At 16.5% G+C, this 19,737-nt stretch overlaps 5 protein-coding genes across 5 annotated transcripts; 3 read left to right on the top strand and 2 right to left on the bottom strand.

Moving 5' to 3' along the window:
• Nucleotides 1-1,670: 1,670 nt before the first annotated feature.
• PGSY75_1352500 (putative thioredoxin-related protein) lies at nt 1,671-2,632 on the top strand (the record flags this gene model as incomplete). The annotated part of the gene is made up of 2 exons (XM_018787557.1): nt 1,671-1,806; nt 2,142-2,632. 2 exons carry the CDS (start codon nt 1,671-1,673, stop codon nt 2,630-2,632), a joined length of 627 nt encoding a protein of 208 aa, XP_018640299.1.
• A 1,252-nt stretch (nt 2,633-3,884) lies between these two features.
• Nucleotides 3,885-8,570, bottom strand: PGSY75_1352400 (hypothetical protein; the record flags this gene model as incomplete). Its single annotated transcript, XM_018787556.1, has 1 exon — nt 3,885-8,570. The coding sequence occupies one exon, from the start codon at nt 8,568-8,570 to the stop codon at nt 3,885-3,887; it is 4,686 nt and encodes a 1,561-aa protein (XP_018640298.1).
• Nucleotides 8,571-10,432: 1,862 nt separating this feature from the next.
• On the top strand, nt 10,433-12,235 carry PGSY75_1352300 (hypothetical protein; the record flags this gene model as incomplete). Its single annotated transcript, XM_018787555.1, has 1 exon — nt 10,433-12,235. One exon carries the CDS (start codon nt 10,433-10,435, stop codon nt 12,233-12,235), a length of 1,803 nt encoding a protein of 600 aa, XP_018640297.1.
• A 458-nt stretch (nt 12,236-12,693) lies between these two features.
• Nucleotides 12,694-15,023, bottom strand: PGSY75_1352200 (hypothetical protein; the record flags this gene model as incomplete). The annotated part of the gene is made up of 8 exons (XM_018787554.1): nt 12,694-12,768; nt 12,909-12,976; nt 13,154-13,317; nt 13,505-13,596; nt 13,690-13,780; nt 13,883-13,968; nt 14,076-14,726; nt 14,856-15,023. The coding sequence occupies 8 exons, from the start codon at nt 15,021-15,023 to the stop codon at nt 12,694-12,696; spliced, it is 1,395 nt and encodes a 464-aa protein (XP_018640296.1).
• A 1,388-nt stretch (nt 15,024-16,411) lies between these two features.
• PGSY75_1352100 (putative ABC transporter, (heavy metal transporter family)) lies at nt 16,412-19,531 on the top strand (the record flags this gene model as incomplete). Its single annotated transcript, XM_018787553.1, has 1 exon — nt 16,412-19,531. The coding sequence occupies one exon, from the start codon at nt 16,412-16,414 to the stop codon at nt 19,529-19,531; it is 3,120 nt and encodes a 1,039-aa protein (XP_018640295.1).
• Between the last annotated feature and the right edge of the window lie 206 nt (nt 19,532-19,737).

The following is a 19,737-nucleotide window of genomic DNA, read 5'->3' as shown; positions in this document are numbered from 1 at the left end:
ATATATATATATATATTTATAATATTATTTATTATTGTTTATATATATAGTTCTTTTAATTATTTTATTCTTTCAATTAAAGGACATATTGTATAATATTATTATATATATATATATATATATATATATATATTACAAAATAATACTTATTTACCCTTTCTTATATTTTTTAATCATAATTTATAACTTTTAATTTTATATAATAATGTAAACGTTTGCAAATATATTTAAAATTATTACAATTATAAAAAGCATTTTGTTTTAATTTCCAATTTCCTTTTTTTTATTTTTAATAATTAATCTAAAGTGGTGAAAAAAACTTGTATTATATATGATTATTTAATTATTTATATATATTTTATATTATATTATTTTATTTTATATTATTTTTTTTTTTTTTTTAAATATATATATTCAATATATAATATAATATATAAATATATATATTTTATATACTCCTTTTTATTTACCAATATATTGGTAAAAATATTATTTGATACCTTTATTATATTTTATCCTTTTATTTTTTATATATAAAAAAGTTAAATAACTAAATAAAAAATAAAAACATATCTTGTTTTATGTTGTAATATGAAATTATTTTATCATGTAAATATATATATACATAAATAATAAACCCAAATTTTTCTTAAAAAAAAAAAAAAAAAAAGGATTAATATTATTCGTATTTTTAAATAAATAAATATTTTAAGGTACGAGCATATGAGCATTGCGTTGTGTGCACAAAAAAATATATAAATAAAAAAAATTATATATATATTTTATATAAATATGTATATTTTTATATATAAAATAAATTAAATTACATAGTTTATTATAATTGGTAATACGTACATATAATAAATACATATAATACCTACATACATATATATATATATATTAATAAAAAAAAAATATATATTTTACAACTCCATATATATTATGTAAAGTAAAATAATTTACTATTAAAAAAATTTAATATATTATGTATCATATATATATATATATATATAAAATATATATATATTATTATTATATATATTTTTTTGATATAAGAATAGTGAACTTCGTAATCTTAAGACAAATAATATATATATATAATATATATTATATATATATTAATATATGAAATAAAATATATATAAATATATTATATATATGTATAATACGTATATAATAAGTATATAATAATTATATATAAAATATTATAATTTTAATTTATTACATATATATACATATATATGTAATATATATATTACACAATTATATTTTACAATATTTTAATGTTCTAGATTATTTATTTATTTATATTTTTTTATTATTTATAATTATATATTAACAATATATTTTAATATAATATATATAAAATTATATATTTTTTTTTTTTTTATTTTTTTAAACCCTAATATTTAAAATAATACACGAAATTAAAAAAAAATATAATAAAATATAAAAAAAAAACAAAAAAAAAAATATAATAAAATAAAAAGAATACATATTTTTAAAAAATAAAATTTTCGTTAAATATTATAATATTTTCATTATTTTCTTTATTATATTATTCTTTTTTTTTTTTTTTACATCTCTTTTTTTTTTTCTTATTCTTATTAGATTTTTTTCCTTTTTTTAAAACACTTTGATAATATCTTATTTATTTTTTTTTTTAAAAAATGGCTATATTTAAGAAGAGTATAATAATATTTCTTTTCTTTACAATTTTCAATTATTGTTTTTCTCAAGATGTAATTGAATTAAACGATTCAAATTTTGAGAATTTAACACAATTGTCAACTGGAAATACTACGGGTAATAATTTTTTTTTTTTTTTTTTTTTTTTTAAATATAAATGATAACTATAAAATGTATATACGTATCTTTATTAATTCATAAGATAATTCTTTTTTCTGTATTGAAATATGTACATATAGTATATATATAAATAAATAAATAAATAAATAAATATATATATATATATATATATATATATTTTTTGTATATTATTTTAAAATGATTTTTTTATTTTAACATTCATTTGATTATCTTTCTTCATTATGCGATTAAGGTGTAATATATATAATATATATTTATATACGTACATTTTATATTTATTTATATATATATATATATTTTTTTTTTTTTAGGATCATGGTTTATCAAATTTTATGCCCCCTGGTGCTCTCATTGTAAAGCAATGAGCAAAACTTGGGCACAACTAGCCACCGAATTAAAAGGAAAAATAAATGTAGCTAAAATTGATGTCACCATAAATTCTAAAACAAGAAAAAGATTTAAAATAGAAGGTTTTCCAACACTTTTATATTTTAAAAATGGAAAGATGTATGATTATAAAAATCACGATAGATCCTTAGAAGCTTTTAAAACTTTCGTCTTAGAAACATACAAAAATGCAAAAGCATCTGAACCACCTAAGCCACTTAATTATATGGATATTCTTAAAGATTTTTTGAATGAAACTTTTCAAAATATAGATAGAATTTATAAATATGCTTTTCCATCCTTAGCTGTTCTTGTATCTGTATCATTCTTAACAGGTTCCATCTTTTCATTAATTTTACTCAAATGTTGTTGTATGAAAAGTGGAGCATCTAAAGTTTCTAAGAAAAAGGATTAAGCAAAAAAAAAAAATATGATTTACACAATTGTATATTCATAAAATAGCATATATTTCAATATCAATTATATTAAAAAAATAAATAAATAAAATAAAATAAAGGGAAAGAAAGAAAATATAAAAATGGTTCATAACATATATATATATATATATATATATTTATATATGTAATAAAAAAAAAATGAATTTATAAATGTATGCACATATTAATAATATATACCCTTAAAACAATTGCATGATTGTTATAAAATATTTATATATATATATATATATATATATTTGTAAAAATTATTAAAAAAAAAAAAAAAAAGTAAGATAAATAAAAAGACTAATAAGAGAAATGATAAAAGTATTATATATTTATACATGTTTATGTATATTTTATATTATCTTTTTATTCCACATATATTTTTAAATATTTGTTTTATCTAATATATATATTGTGTGTATATGTTTTTTTTTTTTTAAAAACAATATTTACAATAATATTTTTAAAAATATTCCTCTTATTTATTTTTTTTTTTTTTCAGAAAATAAAGAATATAAAATTTTATAAAAGAATAATAAAATTTAATTTTTTTTTTTTTTTTTTTTTTTTTTTTTTAATGTATAAAAAAAAGTAAAATTTTAAAAAATATAACATTATTCTTATTTCATCGTTATAAATTTATATATATATATTTTTTTTTTAACATTTCTTTTTTTTTTTTTCTTAGCATAAAAAAACTTCAACAATAAAAACTATGTACATAACATATATATCATATATATTATGTAAACATTATTAATATATATATATATATATATATATATACATATATTTATATGTGATGGTATATATTATAAAAATCACATGTTATGTTTCTACTTATATTTCGTTAAAAAAAATGAAAATAAATATGCACCTCTTAAGGTCCTTAGGTTTATGTTTTAAACAAATTAATAAAAAAAAAATAATAATAAAATAAATAAATAATACAAAAAATATACATAAATATATATATATATATATATATATATATATATGGAACAGATTGTTTCAAAAAAAAAAAAAAAAAAAGAATATGAAGATGGAATTTTACCTTCATTAAAAATTGACATAAGATTCCATAAAAAAAAAAAAAAATAAATATTTACAAATTTATTTATAAACAAGAATGAAAATACAGATGAATGCTATTTTTTATATTTTTATAAAACATACATATATACATTTACATTTTACTATTACAATTACAATTACAATTACTATTTATATATACTTTCGGTATGTACTTGTCATGTCTTTTTGGTTATCAGTTTTATATTTATCCTTTTCATTATACATATAATCGACATTATTTAAGTCTTTATTATTTTTATAAATAGATCCTATGTTATTATTAGTTTTTTCTATATCATTTAAATATGAACTGAGGTCACTAGATATTTGATACATATCATTATTCATAATATTTTTATTATTATAAGCAGTGTTTGCATTATTATTATTAATATTATCTGTGTTATTTATATCCAATCGAATATTTTTATAAGAATCATACTTTGAATAATTATTGTCATAATTATTTTTAGGGTTATTATTTATATCATTTACAAAATCAATATGATTCATATTATTAATATCATTATTTTCTATGGTGCTGCTACCATCAGTACCATCTTGTAATCTGTTATATCTCATATGATTTGAAGTAGAATAAAAATGTGGACTTCTCATATCATTTAATATATGATCTTGTTCCATGTTTAAGTTATTTCTATTTTTATTTGATCTATATCTTGGATCATTATCACTATTATACATAGCACGTTGTCTATTATAATAATCTTCATCGGCATCATGGAAATCATCCATATCACTTTTATTATCTCTTCTGAATATATTCATTTTTTTAAAATAGGACCATTTGCTATCTTCTTCGTTATTTTTTTTTTCCTGTAGATAATTTTGATAAGTTGGATGCGCTTTATTATTCATATAAAAAGCAGTATTATTATGATATAAATCATTGTCACTATATCTACCGGGATTATCTATATTATAAGTATTATTATTATTATTCATCATATGTATATTATTCATATTAAGATTATTAGGACTAACAGGAGTAGTAAAAAAATTCCTAGGTGGTATATTTTTCATAGGAGTTTTATTCATATAATCTTCAGGACCTAAATGTTGCCTATATGAATGACGATATGGTTCATGTTGTTTATTTAGTTTATCTTTATATTTATTTCCTAATATATAATTTTCATCATTTTCTGATAAATAATCTTTATCAATAAGTTTATTTCTTCTATTTAATAAACGATTATTATTAATATGATTTCTATTGCTTGAATTATTATTATATAAATAAGAATCTGGATAATCATTTTCATTTATATTATATAAGAAGATATTTTTCGGGTTCTCTAAAACTTTTAATAATTTTTCATCATCTCTTTTAAAATATTCTTTCATTTTTGATACTTTATTTAAAGAACTATAAGATGAATAAATAAAGGAATTTTTAATTGTTGCCCATTTGATAAATAGAAAATATTCATTTTCATTTCGTTTTGTATTTATTACATATACATGTAAGGGGAAAAATATTTTCCTTTGATTTTTAATAATATATAATAAATTATATTTAATAAATTTTTGGGGTTTTTTAGTATTTATATATATATAATCATTATATATTCTCCATTCATCTTTTAATAAAGATTCTTTTTTCATATAAGTTGAATAAAACATTTGTAATGGATTATTGAAATGAAATCCACTTCCTATACCTCCTACTAGTCTTCTATTTTTTAAATTATCTAATGTATCATCATCTAAATAAACATTTTTTCTTATCTTATATATATAGACAAAATCTGTTTCAGTATCTAGTGCAATTAAATGTTTATTATCTGATTTCTCTATAGTGAAAAAACGAATATTTAAAAAATTATTATAATTATAATCATCTGATGAACTATAATATCTTGGTAATAATATATTAACTATATTATCATTTTTTAAATTATATAAATATCTTTTAACATCTTTAATATAATTTACAAATAATTTTTTTAGAGAAAAATTCTCATCTGATTTAGTTGGATCATATTCTAGGATATGTTCATCACCACTTTCATTATTCATATATAGATTATTTCCGAATGTTTTTATGGTTGATATATAATTATTAAAATCTTTTATATTAATATATGTTAATTTATCAAACGGAATATCTTCATCTTCAAATGTATTTGCATTATCAATTAATTTTTCTAACATTTTAATTTCTTTCATATTATTATCTATATCATTCATATTATCTTTTAAATACATATTTAAAAATTCTTTTCCTTTATAATTTGATATATTTTTATGAATATCTGAATTTAAATCAATAATTATAAGATTACAATCATATTTATAAAAATATTCACTTGTACGTTTTTTTCTTATATTCTTGTTATTATTATTGTTGATATTATTTTTTTTGAATAAATGTCCTGAACATTTTTTTCTTCTTTTTTTTTCGATTTCACCTGTATATAGGTATATACTATTACTATACAAATGATATTCGCAAATGGAATTAAAAAAAATCTCTTGATTAATAAAAAACGTTTTGACAACAGAAAAGCCTTGAAATCCATCACTCTTTAAATTTTTCTCATATAAATGTATATGTCCCTTGTCATTAAATATTACATAGGAATTATTATTTAACCATAAGAAATTAACATATTGTGAATTATAACAATTATTTGTTATTTCATAAATGGAAAAATAAAAAAAATTACATAAATATAATGTTCTGCTAGTTAATATTAAACAAAAAAAACCATTAGGTGCAAAACTTATTTTTATAACTGAACCGTTTAAATATATACGTTTATTTAATTCATAAGAAAATTTCTTATTTTTTTTAGAATAATAATCTATTAATAAATCACAATGACTAATATTACTATATATTATTTTTCCATAAATATATTCTAATTTACCAGTATTATAACCAAGTACAAAATTATTTATTAAATTACAATTATTTGAATTATTATCAAAACAAACACAAGTTACATATTCACAGCTACTTTTTTTTTCTTTCATTAAATGAGAAGGTGAATTATAAATATAATCTTTAAGATCTGATAATTTATATAAATCTTTTTTATTAAAATATATATCTGATGACATCTCAGAAGATAAAAAATTCTTATTAGTATAACTACTAGTGTTTGTACTAGGCATAAAATTATGCATATTATTTTTAACTGAATTATTATGATAACTAATGTTATCCCCATAATAATTATTATTATTATAATTATTATTGTTGTTATTACTATTATGATTTTTATTTATATTATTTTTAAAATCATTTCCAGCTTCAGCTGATAATTTCCTAGGTATAGAATCTTTTTGCTCAAGTAAAAAATTTACTGGATTTTCATCATTAATTACCATATCAGGATATTTTTTTTTTATATTTTTTAATATATTCGATATTAATATATCTGTATATTTTATATGCTCTTTTTTCTCATAACCTAATATAAGACTACTTACTTGAACTTTTTCATTCTTTACCTCTACATTTGATATCATATTAGTAAAATTATTTTCTAATTGTTTAAAATTTATAAAAATCATTTGAGCTTTCCCTGGAAATATTATATCTTGTATTAATTCCCCTTCTTCATTTATACTACTTTCAAATTTTTTTAAAAATTCTGAATATTCACTTTGATTACGAATTCTACTATTCATATTATTTGCATTACTTTTATCTGAATATATTTTATTCACTACAAAATTTCTAAATTTGTTTACAAAAGAGAATATTGTTTTTCTTCTCCTTTTTCTTTCATTATTTAATATATTATCTAATTCATTTTCTTGATTACGTAAATCTTTTAATTTTTGATTATAATCATAACTATGCATAAAGGGATATATAGAAGATAAAATTATGATACCATTATCATTGGTATTATAATTACAATCTACACAATTATATATAAAATGAGGTGTTATAAATTTTTTTCTTAATATAAATTCTTGAGATAAGAAACGTGTATCTTCTGATTTTTTTAAATATTTCATATAATCCTTTACATTCTTATCAAAATAATTTGTTAATGAATAATTTTTAATATATGTATAATCTAAAAAATTATAATGAAATATTTTACTTAAAAAATATATAACATTTTTAATATAATCCTTAAATGTAAATAATGAATTTGCTATATTTAATAAAAAATTATCACCTTCTATAATATCACCCATTATATTATTACCATTATCATCTACTGTATATCTTATTTTCATATTACCAATATTATGTATTCCACCATCATTATAATTACGACCACCCCCTCCTCCTGCTCCACCTCCTGTATCATCTTTATCTTCTTTATTTATTTTTAATTTATAATAAGCATTTTCATTTAGATATATATATTCTTCATTCTCTCTAACAATATCATTAGTTAAGTTTTGTGGTTTCTCTTCTATTTGATAATAATTATTTTCTAAATCTGTTTGTTTATTTAAATAATCATAAACATTTCTTTTATTAGCATGTATATAATAAACAATTTCATGTATTTTCGTTAATTCGTTAATATTACTTTTTTTAGAATCATAATCAACAACTGCTCGACCAAAACTTGGACCCTCTGATCTTTTCCTATATTCTTTTTCATTTTTTAATTTTTTTAAATATGAATATTTATCATCTTTTCCAAAACCATTTAACACATTACTATATTTATCATATTTACTTTTTAAATAAAATTCTTTCTCACATTTATCTTTTCCATATAATAAATCATCATCTTTATTACCTTCTAAACCTTTGTTCATATTATATTCATTATATCCTTCCACTTTATGAATTCTTTGCATAAAATCATATTCTTCACTAAAATCATTCATTCTGATAATATATATTTTTTTTTTTTTTTTTAACTTTTTCAAACTGCTAATATTAAAAAGTATATTTCTTATATTTTCACAGCTCTTACAAGGAGTTGTTTTAGAATCACATGTATGTAAAATGTGATACTCCTATGTATACATAAGGGTGTATACATATATATATATATATATATATATATATATATGTGCACGTTTTTATATATATGCTTGTAAAACTACACCTTTATATAAAACTAACTATTATTTTATATATTTATGATAAGCCCTTATTTCATAAAAATAATAATACACTTATTTTCAACAAAAAAAAAAAAATATATATATATATATATAAATATATATATGTATTAAATAAATTATTATAAAAATTAGGGTAAATATATATATATATATATATATATAAAATATATGGAGAAAAAAAAAAAAAAAAATATTTAGGTTATAAATAATAATACACTCATAATTTTTTTCATTTTTCTTATTTTATATTTATCACATTTTTCATTAAATGTAAAGATGAATATACATGTATGTTTAAAAACTTTACCCTAAGGGGTATTATTAATAATATATATATTGGAATATATTAAAAAAAAAATAATAATAAAATAAAGATATTATGAAGGATATAAACTAATAACACAATATTATATATATAATATATTATTACGTATTATTACATATTAATATATTTGACAATATTAAAAATTGGACTTGAGTTAAAAAATTACATATATTATATATATATATATATATAAACTTTTTGTATTACTAAATATTAAAACATTTAACCTAAAATTTATGAATTAATAGTTTACTTGAAAATTCATGAACAAAATGTTATATATCCATATATATATATATATATATATATATATATGTGTAATGAGAATAAAATAATAATAATATATATAATATATAATTAAACAAATATATATAATTCAAATGAATTCGTGCTTAATATTATATATGTATATTATATAATAATATATTTATTTATATTATTTTCTTTTTTTTTTTTTCTTCTTTTTCATGATATTTCCAGAAAAAACAAAAAAAAAAAAAAAATGTATCTTTAAAAATAAGAATGAATAAAAAAAATAATAATAATAATAATAATAATAATAAATAAATAAATAATATAATATAATATAAAATTAAGATTATTTATATATAATATATATATATATATGATATATTATAACTATATAAAAAAAATATAATATATATAATATATAACGAATAAATGATATAGTAATAGATTAATATTTATAATATAAATATATATATATTTTTTTTTAATGTATGAATATGATTTCATACATATATATTTATTACTATGTATACATTTTATATATATAAAATTAAATAAGAGTAATTATGATATGGGAAGAATTACCTTGAATACATATTATCACAAATTTAAGTTTTATGTATATTACTCTTTCTTTGAGTATAAAAAAAGAATAAATAAAAGAAAAAAAAAGTAAAAAAATATATTAAAAATAAATAAAAATAAATAAAAATAAACAAAAATAGGTCAATTATTTTTTTTATTATAATAAATATTATATACTTTTCATTATAATCTACAAAAATGCATATATCTATATATTTTTAAAAAGTCTGTTTTTTTACTATTTCTTCATTATTAATGAGAAAGGGAGAATTTCATATAATAATATTTATTTTTATTACAATAGTATATAAAAAAAATAATAATATAGATATATAAATAATTATATAAATATATTGATTTCATCATATTCATATTATAATATATATATATATATATATATATATTTTTATTTTTATTTTTATTTTTTTTTCTTTTGTGCTTCTTTTTTGTCGTATGGTCCATGAATTTTTGCCTTAAAAATTACTTTAGTAGTATCAAACATTTTCGAAAAAAGCTATATCAATTTTGTGATGAAAAAGAGTATATATATAAATTAACACATGAATATATTTACAAGCATATTGAATTAATAAAATATAATAAAGATATATTAAATGAAAAAGAAAATGAAACTTATATATATATAAAAAAAAATATTAATGTAAATAAATATGTTGGAAAAATAATAAATCATTTGAAAGTTAATAAAGGAAATTCGGGTCTTATATATTTCTTACCAACAATTGTCGATATATATTTCTTTAATTATTTCCAATTAAATTATAAATATAAATTACTTTTTTTATATAACATTCTGAATATTAATAAGGTAAAATGTTTTGTTTCTACTAACGAAAGTAGTATAGAAGAAAGAAAAAAAAAATTCTTAAATAATTTTTGTAAAATATTATTATATAATGATATTTATTCCTATATTAATCAAGTCCACATAATTTATATAAAAAAATATGTTCAAGAGGAAAAACAAAAAGGAAACACAAAAGAACAACAAAAAGACAAAACATACAATTTGTTATATCAAAATGAAGATAAATATAGAGATTATCAAAATAATAATATAATTCCATTTTATAAAAAAAACATATTAGATCATTTATTATCTCATATACACAATGCTAAGGATTTATGTATTTTCTTGTTTATAGTAAGGAATATAAATGCTATTCATTCATTTTCTTATGGAAAATTATTAGACAAGGTATTGAAGAATATATATTTATTTATTATAAATGGAAATATATTAAGTGATACACATATAAATAATTATAATTATCATCATATAGATACACATAAAATTGTATCTTATAATGATAAAAATAATAATATAGATAACTATTATTATGTTGATAATGATTTGTTGTATCATATAAATTCTTTAAAAATGAGAGATATTATATACATCTTTTATCAACTGCTTTATTTGAAATATAGCGATAAATACATATTTATTTTTATTAAAATTTTAAACATAATAAATAAAATTTTTTTTTATATAAATAAAACAATAGATAATGTTATATACACAAAATATGTATTAGATATCTTACATATGTTATACTTATCAAATACAGATATTGAACAATTTCTTTTTCTAGTTAATCAAAATATATATATTCAACAATTTTTTATTCCCTTAATTTTAACACACTTTTATTTTAAATCATTTTCTGATCATAATAATTTTACCACTCTTATTTATTTTAATAAATTATTTAAAAAAAATTATCTATACAAAAATAATATATTATTACCAATAGATATAGTACCTCTTCAAAGTATTATATCATTTTTTAAAAATTATAAAAAAGTAGAAACTCAAAATTATTTCAATACCTTTTATCAAATGTTGTGTATTAAGTTTTTATTAAAAAGAGGGGGGGAAAAAAAAATACAAAAAAAAAAAAATGATTATGGTGATAATCAAAATATAAAATATTTATATAATTATATAGATGGTTTTTATCATCCACTTAATATTAACTATTATATATTCTATAAATATATTATAAACAAATTAATAAATCATTCTTTTAATTTATATATATCAAAAGTAGAGGAAAAAAATAAATGTCTAAAAGAAAGTATAAATTATCTATTTCTAAAATATCAAGACAATTATATTTATGAATTTACCAAATCAAAATATTTTTATTATATATACCTTAAAGAGGTCATAAAAAGAAAAACGAAAAATGAAAAAAAAAAAAAAAAAAAAAATGGACTCCAAACAAAAATATGTTAGTATGCTTGTAACATAAAAATGTTTTATAGTTATTGTTTTATTACATTTAATTTTTTTTATATTATTTTTTTATATATTATAATCTTTTTTTGTTTGATATATGTCTTTATTTCCAATTAATTCATGTTAATTTCTTTTTTTTTTTTTATTTTATTTAATTAATATTAATTATTTGAATAAATTATTTCAAATATTTACCAAATGAATTATTTTATTAATCTTGTTAAAGCGTTAATTATGTTTTATGTATAAATACTTAAAAAAAAATAATAAATAAATAAATAAATAAATAAATAAATAAACAATAAAACAAGAATAATTAATTAAAATATAATTTTTTAGTAAAATTATATATTATAAATATGGATATAAATAAATGTATATATATAAATATATTCTTTTAAAAGATTAAAATGATTAAAATATAAATATATGATAATATATATATATACAAATTTTCAATTCCTTAAACAATCTGCTATATCTTTCAAATCGTTAAAATATTTCATATATTTTTTCACATTAAGAAAACCCTACATGAGAATAAAAAAAAAAAAAAAAAAATAGATATATATATATATATATATATATATATATATATATATGTATGAATCATATAAAATATATACTTCAATATAATTTTATTTAACTGTCTTTATTTTTATTTTCCTACTTTTTTCAATAACTGTAATTCATCAAGAATACGTTTATCTTTTGTTGTCAAAATCCATTTGTTTGCACCTATAATAATATGAAAAATATAAAAATAAAATAATAAATAAATAAATAAATAAATAAATAAAATGTATGCACATTAATATATATTATTCATCCACATATATTTTGAGACAGTCTTATTAAATTTCAAAAAAAAAAAAAAAAATGAATATTCCTTTTATCAATCTTATATTAACTTACTAAAAAAAGAAAAAAATAATTCGAACATTAACACATGGACTACAAACTTCTTTCTTAGAAAAATTAAAATGTTTATAGCTCTATCAACACAATACGTTCTACATGCAGCTGTCAAAACTTTATGCTTGGAAAAATAATCAAGTAAAGATAAGGTACTTTGAGGACTATAAAAAATGTTTAAAAAATAAATAATTTATGTTTATTATATTTTAAATAATTCAAATGTATATAAATTTATATTTATTTATTTATCCCATCAAGTTTTTATAAATTAATATGATTTACAAATGTACATGTAATTTTTTTTTTTTTTTTTTTTTTTTTTTTTTTTTTTTTTTTTTTTTCTATTACTCATTCTTTATTATATACATCAAGGCGTCGTTATATTTAAACTTTTTAACCATGAGATTCACGTTTTTATCATTATAAACAAATTTTTCATCCTATAAAAAAAAAAATATAAAATAAAGAAGAAGGTGTTATATATATTATATAATTATATACTCATATTTATAATTTTTTATTTAATTATTTACCTCATAACATTTTTTATTAGATTTATCTTTCTTTTTATTCTTGGATAGTTTCTCTTTTTTATGATATAATTCAATAGACCAAGTACCATCACTAAAAAGATAAATATGAATATATATAAATATATATATATATTTATTTATTTATATGTACTACAATTTATTATTAAATATATTTTTTATTTTTAAAAATTACATCTCTCCAAGGGCTATAATATCATTATAAACTTCAAAAGACTTGGGATGATTGCTATAATTAACAATACATACGATTTTTATTTCCTGAGAAAATAAAGAAGACGTACACATCAATGTCAACATATATATATATATATATATATATATATGTCATTTTTTAATTTTATCATTTTATTATTTTTTTTTGTTACCTCCGTGTTTTTGTAAAATGGATCTATAAAATATATGGACATATCTAAACTAGATGCGACAATATATTTTTTAAAACTGTTAATATAAAAAATGGTTTTTGTTGAAATAACAATATCTTTAATATATTTAAAATTTGTTATTGAATAAAATTTTATAACATTTCGAACTGATAAAATTAAATATTCCTTTTCAAAAACATAAATATATTCAATAGGTTCTTGTATTTCTAATTTATTTGTATGTTTCTTTTTACTAATATCATAAAAAAATATAAAACCATCATAACTTGAACTTATTAAATAATCTGTATCATTGTTATTATATAATAATAGGGATGTTATATTATCCATATGATAATCTATAGTATGTTCACAAATACCTTGCCATATATTCCAAATCTTTATTGTAAAATCACGTGAACATGTATATAAACTCTGAAAATTATTACTAAAAATTAAATCATTAATTGATGATTTATGTCCTTTAAAAGTTTTTATTCTATCATAACAAAACATTCCTATTAATTCAATTTCTCCATTTTCCATACCTACTCCTAACATTTTTTCATCTCGAAATTTTAATTTACTTACATTGTCTCTACTCTGATATTTCTTATCTAACTGTTCGCCTTTCAAATTGTTAAAAATGATCTACAAAAGGTAAAAAATAAAAAATGAAAAAATATATGAACAAAAATATGTTTACATATTCAATAATATGTAAATTAATAATATATATATATATATATATATATTTTTTTTTTATTTGTTAATTATTACTGTATTATTGTAAGCAAGGGCTATATATGTATTACATATACTTATAGACTTAATACTAGCTTTTTCCTTTCCACTTTTTAATACGTTAAATTCAAATGAATAATCATTATTCACCTTTACCAGCTTATTCTTTTTTCTTATTAATTCAACTGGTGGAAAGAACGACATTTTTTTCTTCACTTTTGTAATAAAAATATATATTTTTTGAAATTCAAAAAAAAAAAAAAAAAAAAAAAACTTTTTACTTTTTTCTTCTTTTCTTTTCTACATTCAAAAATGTATCCTTTTATATGTATTTATATATATTCATTTTTTCGTATAATTTAATAGAAAGGAAATATAAATATTAATATATATATATTATATATTATATATTATTATTGCTGTTGTTATTATATATATTTAAAAAAAAAAAAAAAAAAGGGGATTGTAGATTTATATATATATTTTTTGTATAAGAGAATTGCATTTTATAAAATAAAAAATTAAAATCATAAATAAATATTATACATATATATATTATGTATTTTTAATAAAAAAGGTTCTTATATATATATTTCCTTTTCTTTTCTTCACGTTGTATTAATATTTGTATATATTAATACATCTTATTTATTTTTTATTATTTTTTTTTTTCCCAATGAGCCAACGTATTATTTAAATATATATATAATATATATATTATATATTTATATAGAAAAAAAAATATATATATATATATATAATAATATATAAATAATATATATTATATATATAATATAAATTTATCCCTAATAATATATGCATTCAGTAAAGTAGCATTTCATAATATTAGTATATGGCGGCCTGCTACGTTGCCTACATAATTAATAATAATATTATAATATATATATATATATATATATATATTTATTATATCTAAAATTTTTGTATTATAATATACATATTTATATATTTTATTTCCTTCCCTTTGAAATGCAGTTTGTTGCATTTATTTTTTTTTTTTTTTTGTTTTTTATTATATGTATAAAATATATATATATATATATATATATATAATAAAGAATTTATTTTTATTTTTCCATATACTAATATAATAATATTATTAATTACTATTATTTATTATTTATTATTAATTTTTTTTTTTTTTTTTTTTTTTATATATTATATGTGATGTTACTTTTTACACATATTAATAAACAAATAAATATATATATTAATATATATTGAAGAAGTCCTATATATATAAAATTTAATATGAATTAGAAAGAATATATATATATATATATATATATATATATATATATTCGCTGAAAGTTCATTTGTAAAAAAAAAAAAATTAGGATTATATAAAATATTAATTAAAAGATATATCATATATCATATATAATAATTATTAGTTAAAATGTCATGATGAAGTTTTATAGAAAGTTATAGGGAAAAAAAAAATAATTTGAAGTGGTGTTATTTATAATTATATAATATAATATTATATATATGTTGAAGTATATATATATTTATTATTTTATTTTATTTTATTTTTTTTTTTTTTTTGTTGTTGTTGTTTTTTTTGAAATATGCGCAGTTTTTATAATAAATGTTTTACGAATAAATTAATATCTGCACATTCATTATTTTGTCAACATGTATCAACTTTAAAAAATAGGAAAAAAGAATGTTTTGAAGATATAAAGAGAAGTAATAGAATAAGAGATGAATTTTATTCATCACTTATATACTACTCCTATATAGAAAATTTGAAAACTACAAAGGAATATATTTATTTTATATATTTGCAAAATATATATAATAACATAAATATTTTTAAGAACAAAGGAAAGTTATATAGTTCAAATGATGGTTTATTGTGTGATAAATTAAAAGATAATAATAATAATAATAATAATAATATTAATATTTGTAATAGTAATATTTTTTGTAATTATTATAATGTTCATGTTAAAGAGAAAAGCTTATATCACTCTTTTAATTATATTAATGATGTAAGACAAAAAAGAAAAAATAAAGAAAATGAAGAAACCGAAAAAAAAAAAACTGTACAATATTTGTCATGTAATATCAATGCAAATGAAAATTATCATTTACAAAAAATATATAACCATTATTTGAATAATAATGTAAGTAAGGAAATAAACACAAAAAATGAGAGTTTCATATATTATTATAATAATAATGAGATGAAGACGAACAATATTAAGATTAAGATGAAACATATAAATAATGCATACATAAAAAATATTCCCTACAAAAAAAAAAAAATAATAACACTAGGATTCCCTAATAAGTTTTACCCTATCACATACAGATATTTTAGTTCAGATACTAATAAAAAAGAAGAAGGAAGAGAAAATGAAAAAAATATAAAAATAAATAATGGTGATAATAGATATAAAGAGGATTTTATTTATGAAAGAGAAAATAAGAATGATGAAGAAAAACATAAGAAGAGAACAAAAAATTCTTTTTGTGATGAACTTGAAAAATTAAAAGTTAAAGAATTAGACAAAATATTAAACCAACTTGAAATGTTATATAATAATAAAAATAGTAAAATAAATATAAATGTTAGAATTTTAGGATATATATTTAAAAATTTTTTATTAAAAAATAAAGAATTGAAAAGAAAAATATTTTGTTCTTTTTTCTTTTTATTATGTTCTAAAATGGCTATAATATATACTCCTATATTATTATCTACATTTATAGAAAATGTAAATTTACAAAAAAGTTTAAGTAATAGTATAGATATATATAGTAGTACTAATAAAAGTAGTGTATTATTATTATGTGCTTATGTGTTGTCTAGAATATTATCATCTACTATGAATGAATTAAGAAATAGTGTTTTTAGTAATATTAGTCAAAAAATTTCTACATTTGTAAGTAAATTATTTTTTTATAAAATACATAATTTAAATTTAACATATATCTTATCAAAAAAAAATGGGGAATTATCATTTATTTTTAATAGAGGATGTAAAAGTATAACAAATTTATTAAATGTCATGGTATTTCAAATAATACCTATAATTATAGAATTTATTCTTTATTTATATATATTAACATATAAAATACATTATTCTGTATCACTTGTTACTTGCTTTAATATGTTTCTTTATGTTCTTTTCACTACATTAATTACTAAAAGAAGAACTATTATTAGAAAACATATGAATAAAGCTGAACAAAATACATTTAATATATTTTTAGATTCGATACAAAATGTGGAACAAGTGAAATATTATACAAATGAAATACATGAATTAAAAAAATTTATAAAAGAACAAAAAAAATATGAAAAAGAAGCTATCAATGTTCAAAAATCTTTATCCTTCTTAAATTTTGGACAACAAATTATTTTAAATACAAACTTGTTTCTATGTATGTATCTAACCTATCTAAATATTGCAAATGATGTTTTCCCATTTAGTTATTTAATTTTAGTAAATACTTTATTATTTCAGCTAGCCATGCCATTAAATATGTTTGGAACAATATATAGGGAAACCAAGTTAAGTTTAGTAGATATTGAATCTATGATAAAAATATTAGTAAAGAAAATTAAATCACCAGATTATGGAAATCAAATGTTAATCAAAAATGGAAATATTAAATTTGAAAAGGTTTATTTTAAATATCCCTTAAATGAAGAAACAAATGAATTAGAGCAAAATTGTCAGGCTACAGAAAAGGATACCAACATAATAAATAATATCAACAATATTAATAATAATAATAATAATATGTATACGTGTCAAAACAATGTTGGGAATACCCCAAGCTATAATATTATAACATCTTCTATTAATAAATTAAAAAAATGGTATTTAGATAAAATAAATCATAATAAAACAAATCTACAATATAATTATAATGATGTTAAAGAAATAAATCCAATTATTACACAAAATTTAAAGAAAGAAATAAAAGAAAATATAAATACACATTTACAAAATCATAATATTATAAATAATTCTGTTAATTCGAATAATAATTTTTTATTTCAAAATTTTACATGTCATATAGAAAATGGAGAAAAGGTTGCTATCATAGGAAAAAGTGGTTCAGGAAAAAGTAGTTTGATAAAATTATTATTAAAATTTTATGAAGTAAATAGTGGTAATATATATATTGATAATAAAAATATTGATGATATAGATCTTTATACTTTAAGAAAAAATATAAGTGTGGTACCACAAGATACTATATTATTTAATAATACTATTTCATACAATATAAAATATGGAAATTTCCAATGTTCAGATAAAGAAATGATTCAAGCTAGTATTAAAGCAGAATTACATGATAAAATTATTAAAATGGAAAACAAATATGACACTATTGTAGGAGAAAGAGGTACAAAATTATCCATAGGAGAGAAACAAAGAATATGTATAGCTAGATGCTTTTTAAAAGATTCAAAAATTATTGTCTTAGATGAACATGCAAGTAATTTAGATAATGAAAATAAAAAAGCTATAGAAAAGGCTTTAACCAAATTATGTATGGGAAAAACAACATTTATTATTACACATGTAATGGAAAACTTAAATCATATGGATAAAATTATTTTTTTCTGTGGAAAAAATATATATGTGGGAAGTCACAAAGATCTAATGGATGATAATAAATTATATAGAGAATATTACGATTCAAAGAATAACAAAACATTATGATCATAGAGGTAATATATATATATATATATATATATATATGTATATATTAATTTATTTCATTTTATTTATATATTTATTATTATTTTATTTTTTTTTTTTTTTTTGAATTTGTCTTATTGTATATTCTAATTTTTTTGTTACATTTCTTATAAATATTATTTGATAAATTTTTTAATTTTTTAAACATTTGATTTGTCTTATTTTAT

Source organism: Plasmodium gaboni, chromosome 13 (genome assembly GCF_001602025.1).
Source record: "Plasmodium gaboni strain SY75 chromosome 13, whole genome shotgun sequence".
Lineage (NCBI taxonomy): Eukaryota > Apicomplexa > Aconoidasida > Haemosporida > Plasmodiidae > Plasmodium > Plasmodium gaboni.
Note: the sequence above shows the minus strand (reverse complement) of the source record. Positions and strands in the feature narration are given on the sequence as shown.